At 43.0% G+C, this 18,775-nt stretch overlaps 1 protein-coding gene across 1 annotated transcript in view; it reads left to right on the forward strand.

Annotated features, from left to right (window-relative positions):
• Nucleotides 1-18,775, forward strand: part of LOC126173443 (lazarillo protein-like) — a 55,181-nt gene that overhangs the window by 17,058 nt on the left and 19,348 nt on the right. The window contains exon 3 of the mRNA XM_049920956.1: nucleotides 7,685-7,815. Coding sequence (XP_049776913.1) covers nucleotides 7,685-7,815 — 131 coding nt within the window. The remainder of the gene's footprint in view (nucleotides 1-7,684; nucleotides 7,816-18,775) is intronic.

Below are 18,775 nucleotides of genomic sequence, written 5' to 3' on the forward strand. Positions count from 1 at the left end.
TCCAATCTTGACCGATCAGAGTAACGTGTTCCCACTCGTAATTAAGACTACAGTAAGTTTACTTGGCGCTTTACCTTCGACAGTGAGTGCTGCGCCTCTCTGATCTCACGTCCTTTGGGTTGCCTCCAGTTCTTCACGCCGCTGTCATCACTTCACAATTACACTGCCGGCCCGAACTCCAGACCAAAACTCACTGCCTTCACTACTCTTTCCCCACTTGTACTCCACTACATCACTCTTGGCCTCCGCCCTCTTATGATTGGCTATCTCATAAACAACCTCAATGACGAGCTGTCACTGGTCACTCTGTTCCATGTTACCCCATTGCCTCTTGCTTCTTCCACATGAATTTCCCTGTATAAAGGTGGATTGGCAACAACAGCTATTAGTGTCCAAGGGAAAGCAACATTTGGTAGCCGCCAACAAACCTCCATTCCGGTTTACAAAACAGCCTCAGTGTCCCCACAGCCGCCATGGTTCTACAGCTACTCCAGGGGTTGGAAGGTATCGTGACAAACACTTCCGAGAACGGCCAAACCTGGCCAGTCCAGCATATGGCAGCTTCCGAAAGAACTCAGTTCTACGTTTTCAAACCAGCCCCGGAGTTCCCAGAGCCGACATGGTTCCACAGCAACTCTAGGGGTTGCAAGGCGTCTTGACAAGCATTTCCGAGAACGGGACGAATTGTCTGTGTCCGGTGTTCTCAGGATTCTCGTCACTGAATGTGAGTGGGTGGACGGTCATCCTCTCCATCGCCAGAAACTACCATCCAGCCAGCCACTCTTCTCGAATCAGAAGCAGCAGGCTTTCCATCCGCTCCCTTTGATTAAAGCGTGAGCAATAGCGAGATTAATCTTATCTCCAGACTGTAGTTCCAGTAAATGAGCGAAATTCTCCTGATGCTGCATCAGAACCGAGCGATAGAATTCCATGTATCTTCTTCAATACCACTGGTTAATCTGCTGGTGAAGTGACAATGGTTGGATGGAAGCTGATTGAGAATAACATTGGGCTTACTTATTCCAGAGGCACTCCTACGTGCTCTGCAGCAAACATAAGGATTAACATCTCCAGACCATCCATTTCGTTCGCTCCCCATGCTGCAGGTTTGTTCATTAGCTCCAGTGTCGTATTCCACTGCCCTTCCAATAACTTTTTGCATATTCGCTGAATTGTCATACAATTCATGTGTTTTCTTCATGCCGCTTCTGCACCCTCCCGAAGGGAGATGTTATACCTAAGTAGACAAGAAGCATCAATTCCAGGTTGAAATGAGGGTAGAGGCTGCAGAGGCGTCCCAGGACGTTCTTCCTGATGTCCATGATATGGAGTGGCTGGGTCCAGATGCCTTTCCAAGTTGTTTATTCAACAGGACCATGGGTTGGGACCACACAAGATGGTGGTCGGTGGAAAGTCAGGAAGCAGCTTCCTCGTGCTAACACAAATACTTGACTTTTAACGGCATTAAATGGGTGGTGGCATTTAATGGGCAGCTAACTCATATTATTGAAATTACACTACTGGCCATTAGAAATGCTACACAACGAAGTTGACGTGCTACAGACGCGAAATTTAACCGACAGGAAGAAGATGCTGTGATATGCAAATGATTAGCTTTTCAGAGCATTCACACAAGGTTGGCGCCGGTGGCGACACCTACAACGTGCTGACATGAGGAAAGTTTCCAACCGATTTCTCATACACAAACAGCAATTGACCGGCTTTGCCTAGTGAAATGTTATTGTGATGCCTCGTGTAAGGAGGAGAAATGCGTACCATCACGTTTCCGACTTTGATAAAGGTCGGATTGTAGCCTATCGCGCTTGCGGTTTATCGTTTCGTGACATTGGTGCTCGCGTTGATCGAGATCCAATGACTGTTAGCAGAATATGGAATCGGTGGGTTCAGGAGGATAATACGGATCGCCGTGCTGGATCCCATCGCCTTCGTATGACTAGTAGTCGAGATGACAGGCATCTTATCCATATGGCTGTAACGGATCGTGCAGCCACGTCTCGATCACTGAGTCAACAGATGGGGACGTTTACAAGACAACAACCATCTGCACGAACAGTTCGACGACGTTTGCAGCAGCATGGACTATCAGCTCGGAGGCCATGGCTGCGGTTACCCTTGACGCTGCATCACAGACCGGAGCGCCTATGACGGTGTACTCAACGACGAACCCGGTTGCACGAATGGCAAAACGTCATTTTATGGTCGCATCCGTGTTTGGCGACATCGTGGTGAACGCACATTGGAAGCGTGTATTCGTCATCGCCATACTGGCATATCACCAGGCGTGATGGTATGGGGTGCCATTGGTTACACATCTCGGTCACCTCTTGTTCGCATTGACAGCACTTTGAACAGTGGACGTTACATTTCAGATGTGTTACGACTCGTGGCTCTACCTTTCATTCGATCTCTGTGAAACCCTACATTTCAGCAAGATAATGCAAGACCACATGTTGCATGTCCTGCACGGGCCTCTCTCGATACAGAAAGTGTTCGACTGCTGCTCTGGCCAGCACATTCTCCAGATCTCTCACCAATTGAAAACGTGTGGTCAATGGTGGCCGAGCAACTGGCTCGTCACAATACGCCAGTCACTACTCTTGATGAACTGTGGTATCGTGATGAAGCTGCATGGGCAGCTGTACCTGTACACGCCATCCAAGCTCTGTTTGACTTGTAAGGTGTCAGGCAAATCCAACACCTTCCATGAAAACCCTGACAAGATAAGCAAATCCGGCAGTATGTCACATAGCTCCGAATAAATCCTGACATTAAATTAACCAAAGTAATACGATCAACGAGTGAGCAAATGGAATACCACTGACTAACACAAGAACGCCTAAATGCATGTCATACGTTCCCACCGTGAAACAGACGCAGTTCTGAGGGAAGAAATGAGAACAGAAGCCGAGAACAGAACCGTGTTAAGCTAGAAGGCGCTACGATAAGGGACTGACACCCACATTACCGGCTGACCGCCAGGACCACCCCCCAGCCCATGTTAAAAGATAGAGCCCTCCAGAAGAACAGTATAGATCTTACGATAACACTAAAAGCTGCAAGTTTTAGCGTGAGACTTTTTCGCGTCTCTGTTACGTTGCAAACGTTAAAAACATTGCCCCACCACGAAAAGTATAACGTTTCTCATTGGATAGACAGAATTTTGGAGGTGGAACCTAAGGTTAACATTGAGACCCTGATTGGTCAGTTGAAAACACAGCCAGATAGCTTTTTTAAACCAACTTCAGTGAATTGTAGTAAGGAGAAGTTAGGAGAGAGTTGTTTCCAAGAAGGTGAGGTGTGTGGAGCTGCGCCTCCCGCCGCCCCCTGATGCTGCCTAAACACCGACAAGGTAATGAACGCATGCAATGCTGCATTTTTGAGCGCATAAGGATTGACTCAGAACTGCAGAAGTCTCATCTGTTACATCCCCTTTTTACGTAATATTAGTGTCGATCGTCAATTAAATCTCATGGTATTCACATTTGCTACGTGAAGTTAAAATCTGAAACGCGATGATTTTTCTGTTACATAATTATTGAGAAGCCACATCAGCCACTGTAATTTACGACAAGTTAGATAAGTAATTAAAGATAATTTAGGATCACTGTAGACCACTTTGATAGAAACTTAATTTAAATCTAGGTTGTTGTTGTTGTTGTTGTTGTGGTGGTCTTCAGTCCTGAGACTGGATTGATGCAGCTCTCCATGCTACTCTATCCTGTGCAAGCTTCTTCATCTCCCAGTACCTACTGCAACCTACATCCTTCTGAATCTGCTTAGTGTATTCATCTCTTGGTCTCCCTCTACGATTTTTACTCTCCACGCTGCCCTCCAATACTAAATTGATGATCCCTTGATGCCTCAGAACATGTCCTACCAACCGATCCCTTCTTCTGGTCAAGTTGTGCCACAAACTTCTCTTCTCCCCAATCCTATTCAATACTTCCTCATTAGTTATGTGATCTACCCATCTAATCTTCAGCATTCTGCTGTAGCACCACATTTCGAAAGCTTCTATTCTCTTCTTGTCCAAACTATTTATCGTCCATGTTTCACTTCCATACATGGCTACACTCCATACAAATACTTTCAGAAATGACTTCCTGACACTTAAATCTATACTCGATGTTAACAAATTTCTCTTCTTCAGAAACGCTTTCCTTGCCATTGCCAGTCTACATTTTATATCCTCTCTACTTCGACCATCATCAGTTATTTTGCTCCCCAAATAGCAAAACTGCTTTACTACTTTAAGTGTCTCATTTCCTAATCTAATTCCCTCAGCATCACCCGACTTAATTCGACTACATTCCATTATCCTCGTTTTACTTTTGTTGAGGTTCATCTTATATCCTCCTTTCAAGACGTTATCCATTCCGTTCAACTGCTCTTCCAAGTCCTTTGCTGTCTCTGACAGAATTACAATGTCGTCGGCGAACCTCAAAGTTTTTATTTCTTCTCCATGGATTTTAATACTTACTTCGAATTCTTCTTTTGTTTCCTTTACTTCTTGCTCAATATACAGATTGAATAACATCGGGGAGAGGCTACAACCCTGTCTTACTCCCTTCCCAACAACTGCTTCCCTTTCATGCCCCTCGACTCTTATAACTGCCATCTGGTTTCTGTACAAATTGTAAATAGCCTTTTGCTCCCTGTATTTTACCCCTGCCACCTTCAGAATGTGAAAGAGAGTATTCCAGTAAACATTGTCAAAAGCTTTCTCTAAGTCTAAAAATGCTAGAAACGTAGGTTTGCCTTTCCTTAATCTTTCTTCTAAGATTAGTCGTAAGGTCAGTATTGCCTCACGTGTTCCATTATTTCTACGGAATCCAAACTCATTTTCCCCGAGGTCGGCTTCTACTAGTTTTTCCATTCGTCTGTAAAGAATTCGTGTTAGTATTTTGCAACTGTGGCTTATTTAACTGACTGTTCGGTAATTTTCACATCTGTCAACACCTGCTTTCTTTGGGATTGGAATTATTATATTCTTCTTGAAGTCTGAGGGTATTTCGCCTGTTCCATACATCTTACTCACCAGATGGTAGAGTTTTGTCAGGATTATAGATGTGATATGGTATAGGTCGTCCTTCGATCAATTGTAGAACTTGGAAACCCATTCAGGGAATATTCGTTTACATTTTTGTTGAACGCAGTTGGTTTTTATCATCCTGTATTAAAATATTTACTTTTATCAATAGTGCAATTTATAAACAATGTTTTGTGAGTAGAATAAAATATCCAATGGCAAACTTAAGTGCTACTTCGACGTTATTTTACCAGCTAACTAAAAATAGGAAAGCCTTGAACCCCTTCCACTAAATTTAGTCAGTATTAAGATTCTTTTACAGGAGTGCAGCTGACGCTGAAATCATTAAGTACTTGATTATATCATCGCATGTCTCACTGAACTCTTCTGAACTCTACATGTCATGTGTGGTCTGGCGTCTCCTTACCAGCAACAGGTCCCAGGTTCAAACTAGTCAATTCCCTAAAAAACATGCTCAGAGCGTCGTTGCGCGAAAGTGGTATGGAGACACGACTTAGAACAAACAGACACCACGCAGAATATTAGAGACTCAATGCCCACGCGTAACAAGGCCGTTATTACGGCCAGAGGTGGTTGTTCGGGGCACTGATTACCCAGGATCTATGCACCCAAATTGCGTGAAAATGTAATCACATTTCAGTTCTAGTATAATATATTTGTCCAATGATTGCCCGTTTATCATCTGCATTTCTTCTTGGTGTAGCAATTGTAATGGCCAGTAGTGTATGAGCCTTCATTCCAGTGTTGTAATCGTGGTATGTCGGTTTTCAAGGTGTTGAAGTCCAAATTATTGGGGTGCAGGACCTTCAAAAATACGGTTCAAACGACACCTTTGCTCGAAAGGCTTACCCAAAGTACACATACTGTTTGATTTAACTGTAAAGTGGGGTCACGTTTCTGAGTAGTAAACAAATTGTGTTTGTTTAGAATGTCAGGGAAATTGAAGATTATTCCCTCTGATGATATACTCATGTCTGCGAAAACAGCAAACTGTTTTTTCTAATAACGTCATCATTTTCCCCATTCTTCATTTAACATTAACTCTTACAATTACAACGATGATTAGCATAAATTATTATTTTTGTAATAACTTTCCGAACTAAAAGTTGTGTCAAAAAGTCCACAAATGTCCAATTAATTAGACATTTTCCTGTCTGATTTTTTCGAATTTGTAAAACACCGCTGCATTCCTAAACGAGTTATTTCAGAAACTTGTGTCGCCTCACTGGTCGTTGTGTGTTATGCATTGCATGTGAGGCAATCTGCATTAAAATAATTATATAATCTGTGAAAAGGCTAGGCTCGTTAGTACAGATGTGATAAATTATTCAGTCCAATTATTGAAATCAATTTCGCAATGCTCCCTTTTTCAATACTCTTCTAAAATTTAAATGTCTGGCTTGCAAATTGGAAAAATGATATCACCGTAAAAGAAAAAGTTACTGAATCATAAATAACTCATTGTACAATAACAAATGTATATCTCATTGATGATACACTCATATCTGCGAAAATAATAAAACCAAAACAGACAGATGTAAGTGAAATGAGCCTTACACCATTAATTGCGACATGACTACATACGCAATGAAGGAACTTTAGATTAACGTTCAATGGGAAAGGGGCCATTTGACGGAGGTGGATAGTTTGGACTGAGCAAGGAAGGTAAAGGAAATCGCCAGTGGCCTTACCAAAGGAGGTCATTATCCTTACGCTAGGTAGAGAAACGGAACTACAGAGAACCTACCTCTGAATGGCCGGACGGCGTTTCAGTCGCGATCCTCCTAGACGCAAATCTAATTTACTAATTGCGGTACAACCTTGCCCGCTAAACCTCAGATGTACAGACTTACAGTACAGTGCATGATTTCTAGCTAAGGACCCAGCATGGTGTATAGTTCCCCCTGCTGCAGTCAGGGCCTTCAAACGTCATGGCACAGAATTAAAGAGGATCAGTGTATGATTCTTAGAAATTTCTCTCCACGAAGTCTGTATACGACTCCACGTATCAACAAAAACGGTTGTTGCGACACCGTGAAGAATCATTTTTTAGTTAATTAATGACGCAACCAGCTACAAATACTATTTCAATGTTTTATTGTACTGCAATAACCGGTTTCGGACTACGATGCCCATCTTCAGATGGCTAATATTTTTCGTTACATAGATGTTTTGGTCAACAGCATGTCGTCTGCTCCACACTGCCCAAGAATATTTGAGTATTTAGTTCGACAACAAAACGAATCAGCATCCACTGGAAACTAAACACTCAAATATTCTTGTGCAGTACGGAGCAGATGACACGCTGTTGACCAAAACATCCATGTAACGAAAAATATTAGCTATCTGAAGATGGACATGGAAGCCCGAAACCCGTTATGGCAGTAAAAGGAAACATTCAAAAAGTATGTGGCTGGTTGCGTCAATCAACAACTACCATTAACCACCGAGGAGATCACAAGCTCCATCATGGATAAAATAACATTGAATCATTTTTTTATTTATAATGTAACCTTTCATTTGTTCCCAGTACATCAAATTATTGTTTTTATACACTGTATGTTTGTCAGTAATATAGCTTGAATATTATCTATTGCATGTTTTCACTTTCAGTACCTGGGAAAGTGGTACGAGCAGTACCGTTACTTCGCCATCTTCGAAGGACAAGGCGACTGTGTCACGGCTACGTACTCTGACAACGGGGACGGTGTTGTCACCGTCGAGAATACCGCGAATAATCCAAAGTGAGTAACCATTAAATGACAATCGATTGCTACATGTATGCAGCAAGCATTACATTGAGAATAAATTTTCCAATTTTGCTACGAGTTTTCTCGTTTTTTTTTTCTTCTTTGGATTAGAAAGATGAGGTAAGTCCCAAAAGAATCAAACTCTTGGAAAACTGTAAGACTGTGAAATGCATGGGATCATGGCTTTGTTGAAGACGTGAGCGCTGGAAGTGATGTGGTAGTAGCCATTAAAGGTAGAAGTCCAGGGTCATATGCCTCGTTCCGAATAACATTTATTCAGAAATGCGGCTAATTGTCGTTCATGCATGTATTCTCAAGCACTCTCTGATTGTACCAGAAACTTCTATGGATCTTTTTAACATTATTATTGTTTTCTTGTAGCTCAAATCACATATATGTGGTACGTTCTACTGTTAAGAATTCCTTTATTATTTTTCCTGCAACATAGGTCATTTTTAGGCGGTAATTGCGTTACAACGCATGACTTTGTAGTAAGTGAGTTACAGCCCTTATTCATATGTTCAGTTACTATCTGAAGTTATATAACTAATAGCTTAGAGTCCGCTGCTTCGCTGGCGTATGACTGTAAGGCCTGGAGAGATTTTTGTTTTCTGTTTTTAATTAATTGAATATTTATGTTGTTCACAAACTGCAACATGTTTTAAGCGTTTCACACCAATTAAGGACATATAAGCATGGTCTTTTCCAAATGTACATCTGACCAAAAACCGATTCTGTTAGCTGGGGTCCAAAGTGTTTGTTAATCATGCCTTTTGCATTCCTATGGAGATATTTCAATAGCAACTTTCATTCTCTAACAAATATTTCCTTATATCTAACCGAGAAGTGAAATATCAATTTTCATAAATTTAGCTTTACATTCTTTTAATGTAGCGAAATACATTCTCAAATATTTTTATCCCCTATTGCACTTCCTCAGGGAGTGATTTTTCAGAAACACTGAAACACATCTCTTTTTCTTATTTTTTACTCGTAACCTAGAAGACAAATTCCTATTGCCATAGATGTAACCTTAAAAGTCTTTAAGTAGTTTTTTAAACTATCCCCTTAGTGATTGAATTTCCAAAAACTGCTGTAACACGATTTTTTTATTTTCTGACTGAGAAACCAAATATCACTTTTCGTAGTTACATCTCCGAAATTGCACCCGTGGTAACTGGGTTGGTTGATAATCAGAATATCTTTGGTCCCGCGTTCGAAATCTGTCACCGCTTAAATTTGTATTAATGATCAGAATTGGCAGCTGAATACTTCCTACATACGAAGTCACCCTCATTCTGCCAACAACCTTGTCAAAGAGAGCGGAGGAGCAGAGATTCTGGATGCTCTCTTGTCCTTGGGGTGGGAAACTGCCCAGAAAGGTGAAAGAATGAGCAATAGCCAACGGCATAAGGATGCAGAGGGCAATGGAAATCACTGCATTAAAGATACATAATGTGTATTCACAGGACATGTTGATCTCTCCGTTGGCAAAAGATTTAGTAATAGTCACCCATTCGGATTCTAGAAGTGGACTGCCAAGGGAAGAGAAAGAGATTGAATATCGAACGAAAGGATAACGTTTTACCAGTTGGGACATGAAATGTCAGGAGCTTGAACGCGGTAGAGAAGCTAGAAAATCTGAAAAGTGAAATGAAAAGGCTCAATCTAGATATATTATGGGTCACTGAAGTGAAACTGAAGGAAGACAAGGATCTCTGGTCAGATAAGTATAGGGTAATATGAACAGCAGCAGAGAATGATATAACGGGAGTACTTTTCGTTATGAGTAGGAAAGTAGGGCAGAGAGTGTGTTACTGTGAACAGTTCGGTGATAGGGTTGTTCTTGTCGGAATCGACAGTAAACTAACTTCGTCAACGATGGTTCAGATGCACATACAGACGTCTCAAGCTGAAAATGAAGAGATAGAGAATTTATATGTGGATATTGAATGGGTAATACAGTACGTAAAGGGAGATGAAAATATGATAGCCGTGGGGGACTGGGATGCAGTTGTAGGGGAAGGAGTAGAAGAAAATGTTACAGGAGAATATGGACTAGGTACAAGGAATGAGAGCAGAGAAAGACTAATTGAGTTCTGTAACAAATTTCAGCTAGTGACAGTGAATACACTGTTCAAGAATCATAAGAGGAGGCGGTATACGTGGAAAATGCCAGGTGATATGGGAAGATTTCAGTTACTTTACAGACAGAGATTCCGAAATCAGATATTAGACTGTAAGCTGTACCGTGGGGCATATATACTCAGACCACAATGTAGTAGTGACGAAGAGTAGGCTGAAGTTTAAGGGATCAGTCAGGAACAATCAATATGAATAGAAGTGGGATGCTGAAGTACTAAGGAACGACGAGATATGCTTGAAGTTCTCTTAGGATATAGATTCAACAATAAGGAGAAACGTCAGTAGGCACTACAGTTAGAGAGGAATGTACATCTCCAAAAAGGGCAAACACAGAAATTGGAATAAAAACATAAGTATAAAGAAGGTAACTGCGAAGACACCATGGGAAACAGAAGAAATACTTCAGTTGATCGATGAATGATGGAAGTACAAAAATGTTCAAGGAAATTCAGTAATACAGAAATACAAGTCGCTGAAGAATGAAGTAAATAGGAAGTACAGGAAAGTTGAGACGGAGTGGCTGCATGATAAATGTGAAGAAATCGAAAAAGAAATGATTGTCGGAAGGAGTGACTCAGCGTGTACGAAAGTCAAAACAATCTTCGGTGAAATTAAAAGCAAGGTTGGTAATATTAGGAGTGCAACGGGAATGCAACTGTTAAATGCAGAGGAGAGAGTGGATAGATGGAAAGAGTATATCGAAGGCCTTATTGCGGGAGGAAGGGGGGTGGGTGGAAAGGGGGGGGGGAGGATTTGTCTGATGCGATAGAAGAGACAAGAGTCGGTTTAGGGGAGATAGGTACTTCAGTACTAGAATCAGAATTTAAGACATCTTTGTAGGGCTTAAGATCAAATAAGGCTGAAGGGATACATAGAATTCCATCAGAATTTCTAAAATCATAGGGGGAAGTGGCAACATAATGACTATTCACGTTGCTGTGGAGTTTCGGAAAAATACCTATCACACAACTTCGAAGACTTTAAAGGCTGACAAGTGCGAGAATTGTCACACAGTCAGCTTAACAGCTCATGCGTCGAAGTTGCTTAGAAGGATAACATACAGAAGAATGGAAAATAAAATTGAAAATGTGTTACATGACGATCAGTTTGGCTTTATGAAAGACAAAGGCACCAGAGAGTCAATTCTGACGTTGCGGTTGATAATGGAAGCAACACTAAACAAAAGTCAAGACACATTCATAGGATTTGTACACCTGAAAAAGGTGTTGGACAATGTAAAATGGTGCAAGATGTTCGAAATTCTGAGAAAAGTAGGGTAAGCTATAGAGAGAGACGGGTGATGTACGATATATACAAGAGCCAAGAGGGAATAACAACGGTGGACGACCAAGAACAAAGAGCTCGGAGTAAAAAGGGTGTAAGACAGGGATGTAGCCTTACGCCTCTACTGTTCAATCTGTACATCGAAGAAGCAATGATGGAAATAAAAAGAAAGGTTCTAGAGTGGAATTAAAATTCAAGGTGAAAGGATATCAATGATACAAGTCGGCGATGACATTACTATCCTGAGTGAAAGTGAAGAACAAATACATGATCTCCTGAATGGAATGAACCGTCTAATGAGTACAGAATATAGATTGAGAGTATAAATAAGAAAGATAAAACTAATGAGAAGCAGCAGAAACAGCAGAAATGAGAACAGCGAGAAGCTTAACTTCAGGACAGATGGTCAGGAAGTAAATGAAGTGTCTAGTGTAATAAAACTGGTTATGATGAGATAAATGTAATAAGCGACCTTGTATCATATGAAGTGAACGATACCGCACCGCAGACATAAGACCCAAAAATCCACTAACACACAGCTATGCGAAAATATTTCGATGTCAATGTTTATAAATACTTAATGTAATTACAACGATGATTATGGACTTCTCAAGAAAGAGAGATAATTAATTGCAATTTATTTATGAAATTTATGTTTCAAAGCTTGTTTTGCATAAATGAATGGATATATGACTCATTTATTTGATACGTGTTCTTAGAAGTAACTCTTTGTACTTTGGTGCAGTTGGTTGTACGTGTTTGAAGTGCGAGGATAGAGAACGAGTTATGTGTATTTTATTGATTTGTATTATGAAGTGAAATGACTGAAAGTATATGTGTAATTCTGCAGAAAGTCCACTAGGTTTAACAATATTATTGGAACAGCAACCCGATCATCCTCTAGATGATAACAAAAAGAAAAACCTCAGAAAGGAAATGCATAATGAGTCATCAAAGAACTACAAAGAAGAGCAACAAGAAAGATGAGTAGTTTCATTACTAACAGATCTGTTTATTTATATTCGACTGCCCTTGTCTCTTGTTGCAGAGTGTCACTGTTTCAGCGTGACAAGCACTGTGAAAATGTGACGAGCCGCCCAAGTTACTAATTGAGACCAAACATTAATAAATCAACGTACCCAACCAGATTGTGGGGACGGTCAAAGTAGGCAGCAAAATAACCAATGACGGAGGGAGCAAGAGGACATTAAAAGCAGACTAGCACTGGGTAAAAGGGCATTCCTAGCCAATAGAAGTCTACTAGTACCAAACATAGGACTTAATTTGAGGAAGACATTCCTGAGAATATATGTTTGTTTAGCACAGCACTGTATGGTAGTGAAAAATGGACTGTGGGAAAATCGGAACAGAATAGAATCGAAGCATTTGATATGTGGTGCTACAGACGAATGTTGAAAATTAGGTGGACTGATAAGGTAAGTAATGAGGAGTTTCTGCGCAGAATCGGAGAGGAAAGTAGTATATGGAAAACACTGACAAGGAGAAGGGACAGAATGATAGGACGTCTATGAAAACATCTGGGAATGACTTCCATGGTACTGGAGGGAGCTGCAGAGGGCAAAAACTGTAGAGAAATACAGAATTGGAATACATCCAGCAAATAATTGAAGACGTATGTTGCAAGTGCTTCTCTGAGATGAAGAGTATGGCACAGGAGAGGAATTTATGGCGGGCCGCATCAATCCAGTCAGAAGACTAATGATTGAAAAAAACATTCAGAATTCCGTTAATAGCGACATACTTGTAAAAAGCCTATTTCACCCGCTTAGGAGAGTAATTTCGGACAATCCTTTCTTAATCGATGCCTGATCCACACCCTCTCCAAACTTCCTGTTTCTATCCTTCGTGGTTTGGGCTGGACGGTGACGAGTCAGGCAATGAGTCTGACACTGTTTCACCCCGTTAGGAGCTGAATTTCGAAAAACAGTGAAACACCAATTTTCAATGATTTAATTTTAAAAAATCTTTCGCAATGAAATATTTTCATAAAACGTTTCACCCCATATATCACCCCCTTAGGGATTGAATTTCCAAAAACAGTGCCATGCATATATTTTATTTATGTCAGAGAAGCCAAATACAAATTTCCATAAATTTAGCTTCAAAAATGCTTGTGCAAGGAAATATTTCCATAAAAACTTAAATCCCCCATTTCACCCCCATAGGGGTTGAAGTCCCAAAAAACAGTGAAACATGTATTTTTAATTTCTAGCTGAGATACCAAATTTAAATTTTCATTGACTTAGGTTTAAAAATACTTTCAGAATAGAACATTTTCGTACAAAATTTGATTTCCTATTTCACCTGCAAAGGAGTTCAATTCGTATGTCTTTATTTGTAACCGAGAAGTCAAATACCACTGTTCATAGATGTACCTTTAAAAACACCTCAGTAGTTCTTTAAAGATAATAAAATGCATTAACCACCCATAAGGTCAAATATCCAAAAATACTGAAATGCATATTTCTTTATTTTCGTAGGTGTAGCTTCAAAACTGCCTTAATAGCGACACTTAAAAAAAAAAAGCGCTTCATCCCCTTGTTTACCTCCTTAGGGATTACGCTGAGTCATGCAATTTCGCCAGGTCGTCATTTTCAAGCGTATAAGCAATACATGACTGATAAGGATATTTGTTTCGTGTGGAGGCTGGAAATACTGTAGTGAAAACTGCCACAGGTTTTCCTTTTTTTTTTAAAATTGACGTTGATTTGACTGTCATAAAACCATCTCAGGTGTTTCAAAATTACTCCTTTTGTTTAGAACGTATATTCACAAAACTGTCATATCGTGACCACATGAACATTTTCTCTCTCTTTCTCTCTCTCTCTGTCTCTCTCTGTCTCTCTCTCTCTCTCTCTCTCACACACACACACACATACACACACACACACACACACACACACCACACTTTATTTGTACAGATAATCACGGAGACTTTAAAGGCTTCACTGAGCCACCCACTGTAACGTCGTAACACGCTCACAACCCAAGCAACTGACGAGGTTAGTTATTTCACATTCGCGATAAATGTTATGATGCAGCAGAACAAAACACTGCGGATAAAAGTACAAATATGTTGACCCTTTACAGGTTTCTAACTGAATGACGATTTCAGTCCGAGAATTCCTCTTTGACTCAGAATGTACTGTTCTGGAAAAACATTTTTATTCTACATTACACTGCCGGAAGAAGAATTAGTACATCCCTTCAGAGGTTTCCCATTCACTTAATACACTCCTGGAAATTGAAATAAGAACACCGTGAATTCATTGTCCCAGGAAGGGGAAACTTTATTGACACATTCCTGGGGTCAGATACATCACATGATCACACTGACAGAACCACAGGCACATAGACACAGGCAACAGAGCATGCACAATGTCGGTACTAGTAGTGTATATCCACCTTTCGCAGCAATGCAGGCTGCTATTCTCCCATGGAGACGATCGTAGAGATGCTGGATGTAGTCCTGTGGAACGGCTTGCCATGCCATTTCCACCTGGCGCCTCAGTTGGACCAGCGTTCGTGCTGGACGTGCAGACCGCGTGAGACGACGCTTCATCCAGTCCCAAACATGCTCAATGGGGGACAGATCCGGAGATCTTGCTGGCCAGGGTAGTTGACTTACACCTTCTAGAGCACGTTGGGTGGCACGGGATACATGCGGACGTGCATTGTCCTGTTGGAACAGCAAGTTCCCTTGCCGGTCTAGGAATGGTAGAACGATGGGTTCGATGACGGTTTGGATGTACCGTGCACTATTCAGTGTCCCCTCGACGATCACCAGTGGTGTACGGCCAGTGTAGGAGATCGCTCCCCACACCATGATGCCGGGTGTTGGCCCTGTGTGCCTCGGTCGTATGCAGTCCTGATTGTGGCGCTCACCTGCACGGCGCCAAACACGCATACGACCATCATTGGCACCAAGGCAGAAGCGACTCTCATCGCTGAAGACGACACGTCTCCATTCGTCCCTCCATTCACGCCTGTCGCGACACCACTGGAGGCGGGCTGCACGATGTTGGGGCGTGAGCGGAAGACGGCCTAACGGTGTGCGGGACCGTAGCCCAGCTTCATGGAGACGGTTGTGAATGGTCCTCGCCGATACCCCAGGAGCAACAGTGTCCCTAATTTGCTGGGAAGTGGCGGTACGGTCCCCTACGGCACTGCGTAGGATCCTACGGTCTTGGCGTGCATCCGTGCGTCGCTGCGGTCCGGTCCCAGGTCGACGGGCGCGTGCACCTTCCGCCGACCACTGGCGACAACATCGATGTACTGTGGAGACCTCACGCCCCACGTGTTGAGCAATTCGGCGGTACGTCCACCCGGCCTCCCGCATGCCCACTATACGCCCTCGCTCAAAGTCCGTCAACTGCACATACGGTTCACGTCCACGCTGTCGCGGCATGCTACCAGTGTTAAAGACTGCGATGGAGCTCCGTATGCCATGGCAAACTGGCTGACACTGACGGCGGTGGTGCACAAATGCTGCGCATCTAGCGCCATTCGACGGCCAACACCGCGGTTCCTGGTGTGTCCGCTGTGCCGTGCGTGTGATCATTGCTTGTACAGCCCTCTCGCAGTTTCCGGAGCAAGTATGGTGGGTCTGACACACCGGTGTCAATGTGTTCTTTTTTCCATTTCCAGGAGTGTATTTGTTACAACAGTGCATATGGAGTACATTATTACATTCACAGATCCGTAGCACAAGCGTTTCTGAGGTACCAGATATCGATCAAAATTGGTTCAAATGGCTCTGAGCACTATGGGACCTAACTTCTGAGGTTATCAGTCCCTTAGAACTTAGAACTACTTAAACCTAACTAACCTAACGACATCACACACATCCATGCCCGAGGCAGGATTCAAACCTGCGACCGTAGCGGTTGCGCGGTTCCAGACTGTAGCGCCTAGAACCGCTCGGCCACCCCGGCCGGCAGATATCGATCCATGTTGAAACATCCGTATGAGTGTGTGGAGTAGCCTCCACAGATGGCAATGCAGGCGCTGACTCCGGCATCCAGTCGATCGTACAGAAGGAGAATGGGATACATTATGCCACGCCTGCTCGACATGTTCACATAGTTCTCTAAGAGTCGTTGGCTGACGTGTTGTAAAAGTGACTTCTAGTCCCATCGTATCGCAGCGTCAGCACTGGCTGTATAGCAGGTCGGCTTCAGCTTTCCTGCCGTGGCCCGGACGGAAGGAACGGAAGATACCTAGACTATTATTATTTAGCTATAACTCACCATATAGCGGAGATGCTGAGCCGCGTTAGGCACAATAACAAGATTCACACAATCATAGCTTTCGGCCATTAAGGCCTTTGTCAGCAGTAGACACACATACACACACGCACACACACACTCACGCAAACACAACTTGCACACACGTCTGCAGTCTCAGAGAGCTGAAACTACAGTGCGAGCAGCAGCACCAGTGCATGATGGGAGTGGCGACTGGGTGGGGGTAAGGAGGAGGCTGGGGCGGGGAGGGGGAGGGATAGTATGATGGGAGTGGCGGACAGTGAAGTGTTGCAGTTTAGACGGAGGGCAGGACAGAATGTGAGGAGGGGGGAGGGGGTAAGTAGTGGAAAGGAGAGAAATAAAAATAAAAATAAATTAAAAGACTGGGTGTGGTGGTGAAATGACGGCTGTGTAGTGCTGGAATGGGAACCGGGAGGGAGCTGGATGGGTGAGGACAGTGACTAACGAAGGTTGAGGCCAGGAGGGTTACGGGAACATAGGATGTATTGCTGGGAAAGTTCCCACCTGCGCAATTCAGAATAGCTGGTGTTGGTGGGAAGGCTCCATATGGCACAGGCTGCGGAGCAGTCATTGAGATGAGGGATTTGTTTGGCAGCGTGTTCAGCAACAGGGTGGTCCACTTGTTTTTTGGCCACAGTTTGTCGGTGGCCGGTCATGCAGACAGACAGCTTGTTGGGTGTCATGCCTACATAGAATGCAGTACATTGGTTGCAGCTTAGATTGTAAATCACATGACTGGCTTCACAGGTAGCCCTGCCTTTGATGGGATAGGTGATGTTAGTGACCAGACTGGAGTAGGTGGTGGTAGGAGGATGTATGGGACATGTCTTGCATCTAGGTCTATTATAGGGATATGAGCCATGAGGTAAGGGATTGGGAGCAGGGGTTGTGTAAGGATGGACGAGTATATTGTGTAGATTCAGTGGGTGGTGGAAGACGACAGTAGGAGGAGTGGGAAGGATAGTGGGTAGGACATTTCTCATTTCAGAGTACGACGAGAGGTATTTGAAACCCTGGCAGAGAATGTAATTCAGTTGCTCCAGTCCCTGATGGTACTGAGTTACGAGGGAAATTCTCCTCTGTGGCCGGACTGTGGGACTTGGAGGCGGTGGAAGGCTGGAAAGATAAGGCACGGGAGATTTGTTTTTGTACAAGGATGGGAGGATAATTACGGTCCTTGTAGGCTTCACTGAGACCCTTGGTATATTTAGAGAGGGACTCCTCGTCACTGCAGATGCGACGACAATGGGTGGCTATGCTGTACGGAAGGGACTTCTTGGTATGGAATGGGTGGCAGCTGTCGAAGTGGAAGTATTGCTGGTGGTTAGTAGGTTTGATATGGACAGAGGTACTGATGTAGCCACTCTGAGGTGGAGGTCAACAAAAATGTTTCAAATGGCTCTGAGCACTGTGGGACTTAACATCTGTGGTCATCAGTCCCCTAGAACTTAGAACTACTTAAACCTAACTAACCTAAGGACATCACGCACATCCATGCCTGAGGCAGGATTCGAACCTGCGACATTAGTGGTCACGCAGTTCCAGACTGAAGCGCCTAGAACCGCACGGCCACACCGGCCGGCAGGAGGTTAACATCTAGGAAGGTGGCTTGTTGGGTTGAGTAGGACCAGGTGAAGCAAATGGGGGAGAAATTGTTGAGGAATGTGAATAAGATGTCCTCACCTTCAATCCAGATAGCAAAGATGTCATCAATGAATCTGAACCAGATGAGGGGTTTAGAATTCTGGGTTTTTAGGAAAGATTCCTCTAGATGGCCCATGAATAGGTTAGCATAGGATGGTGGCATGCAGGTGCCCATATTCGTACAACGTATTTGTTTGTAGGTAATGCCTTGAAAGGAGAAGTAGTTGTGGGGGAGGATGTAGTTGGTCATGGAGACTAGGAAGGAGGTTGTTGGTTTGGAATCCATAGGGTGTCTGGAAAGGTAGTATTTGATAGCAGTAAGGCCATGGGCATTAGGAATGTTAGTGTACAGGGAGGTGGCATCAATAGTGACGAGGAGGGCACCGTGTAGTGAAGGAAAAGGACCTGTGGAGAGTCGGTCGAGGAAATGGTTGGTATCTTTTTATTGTGCCTATCGCGACTCAGCATCTCCGCTATATGGTGAGTTGCAACTTTCCTTCTCTGTTATTGTTACATTCCATCCTGGAATTCCAATTGTTTGATTATTTTGCTATGGTAGATACAAATTGCGCAATAAACAGAAGATTTATAAC

This window comes from Schistocerca cancellata, chromosome 1, assembly GCF_023864275.1.
Source record: "Schistocerca cancellata isolate TAMUIC-IGC-003103 chromosome 1, iqSchCanc2.1, whole genome shotgun sequence".
NCBI lineage: Eukaryota > Metazoa > Arthropoda > Insecta > Orthoptera > Acrididae > Schistocerca > Schistocerca cancellata.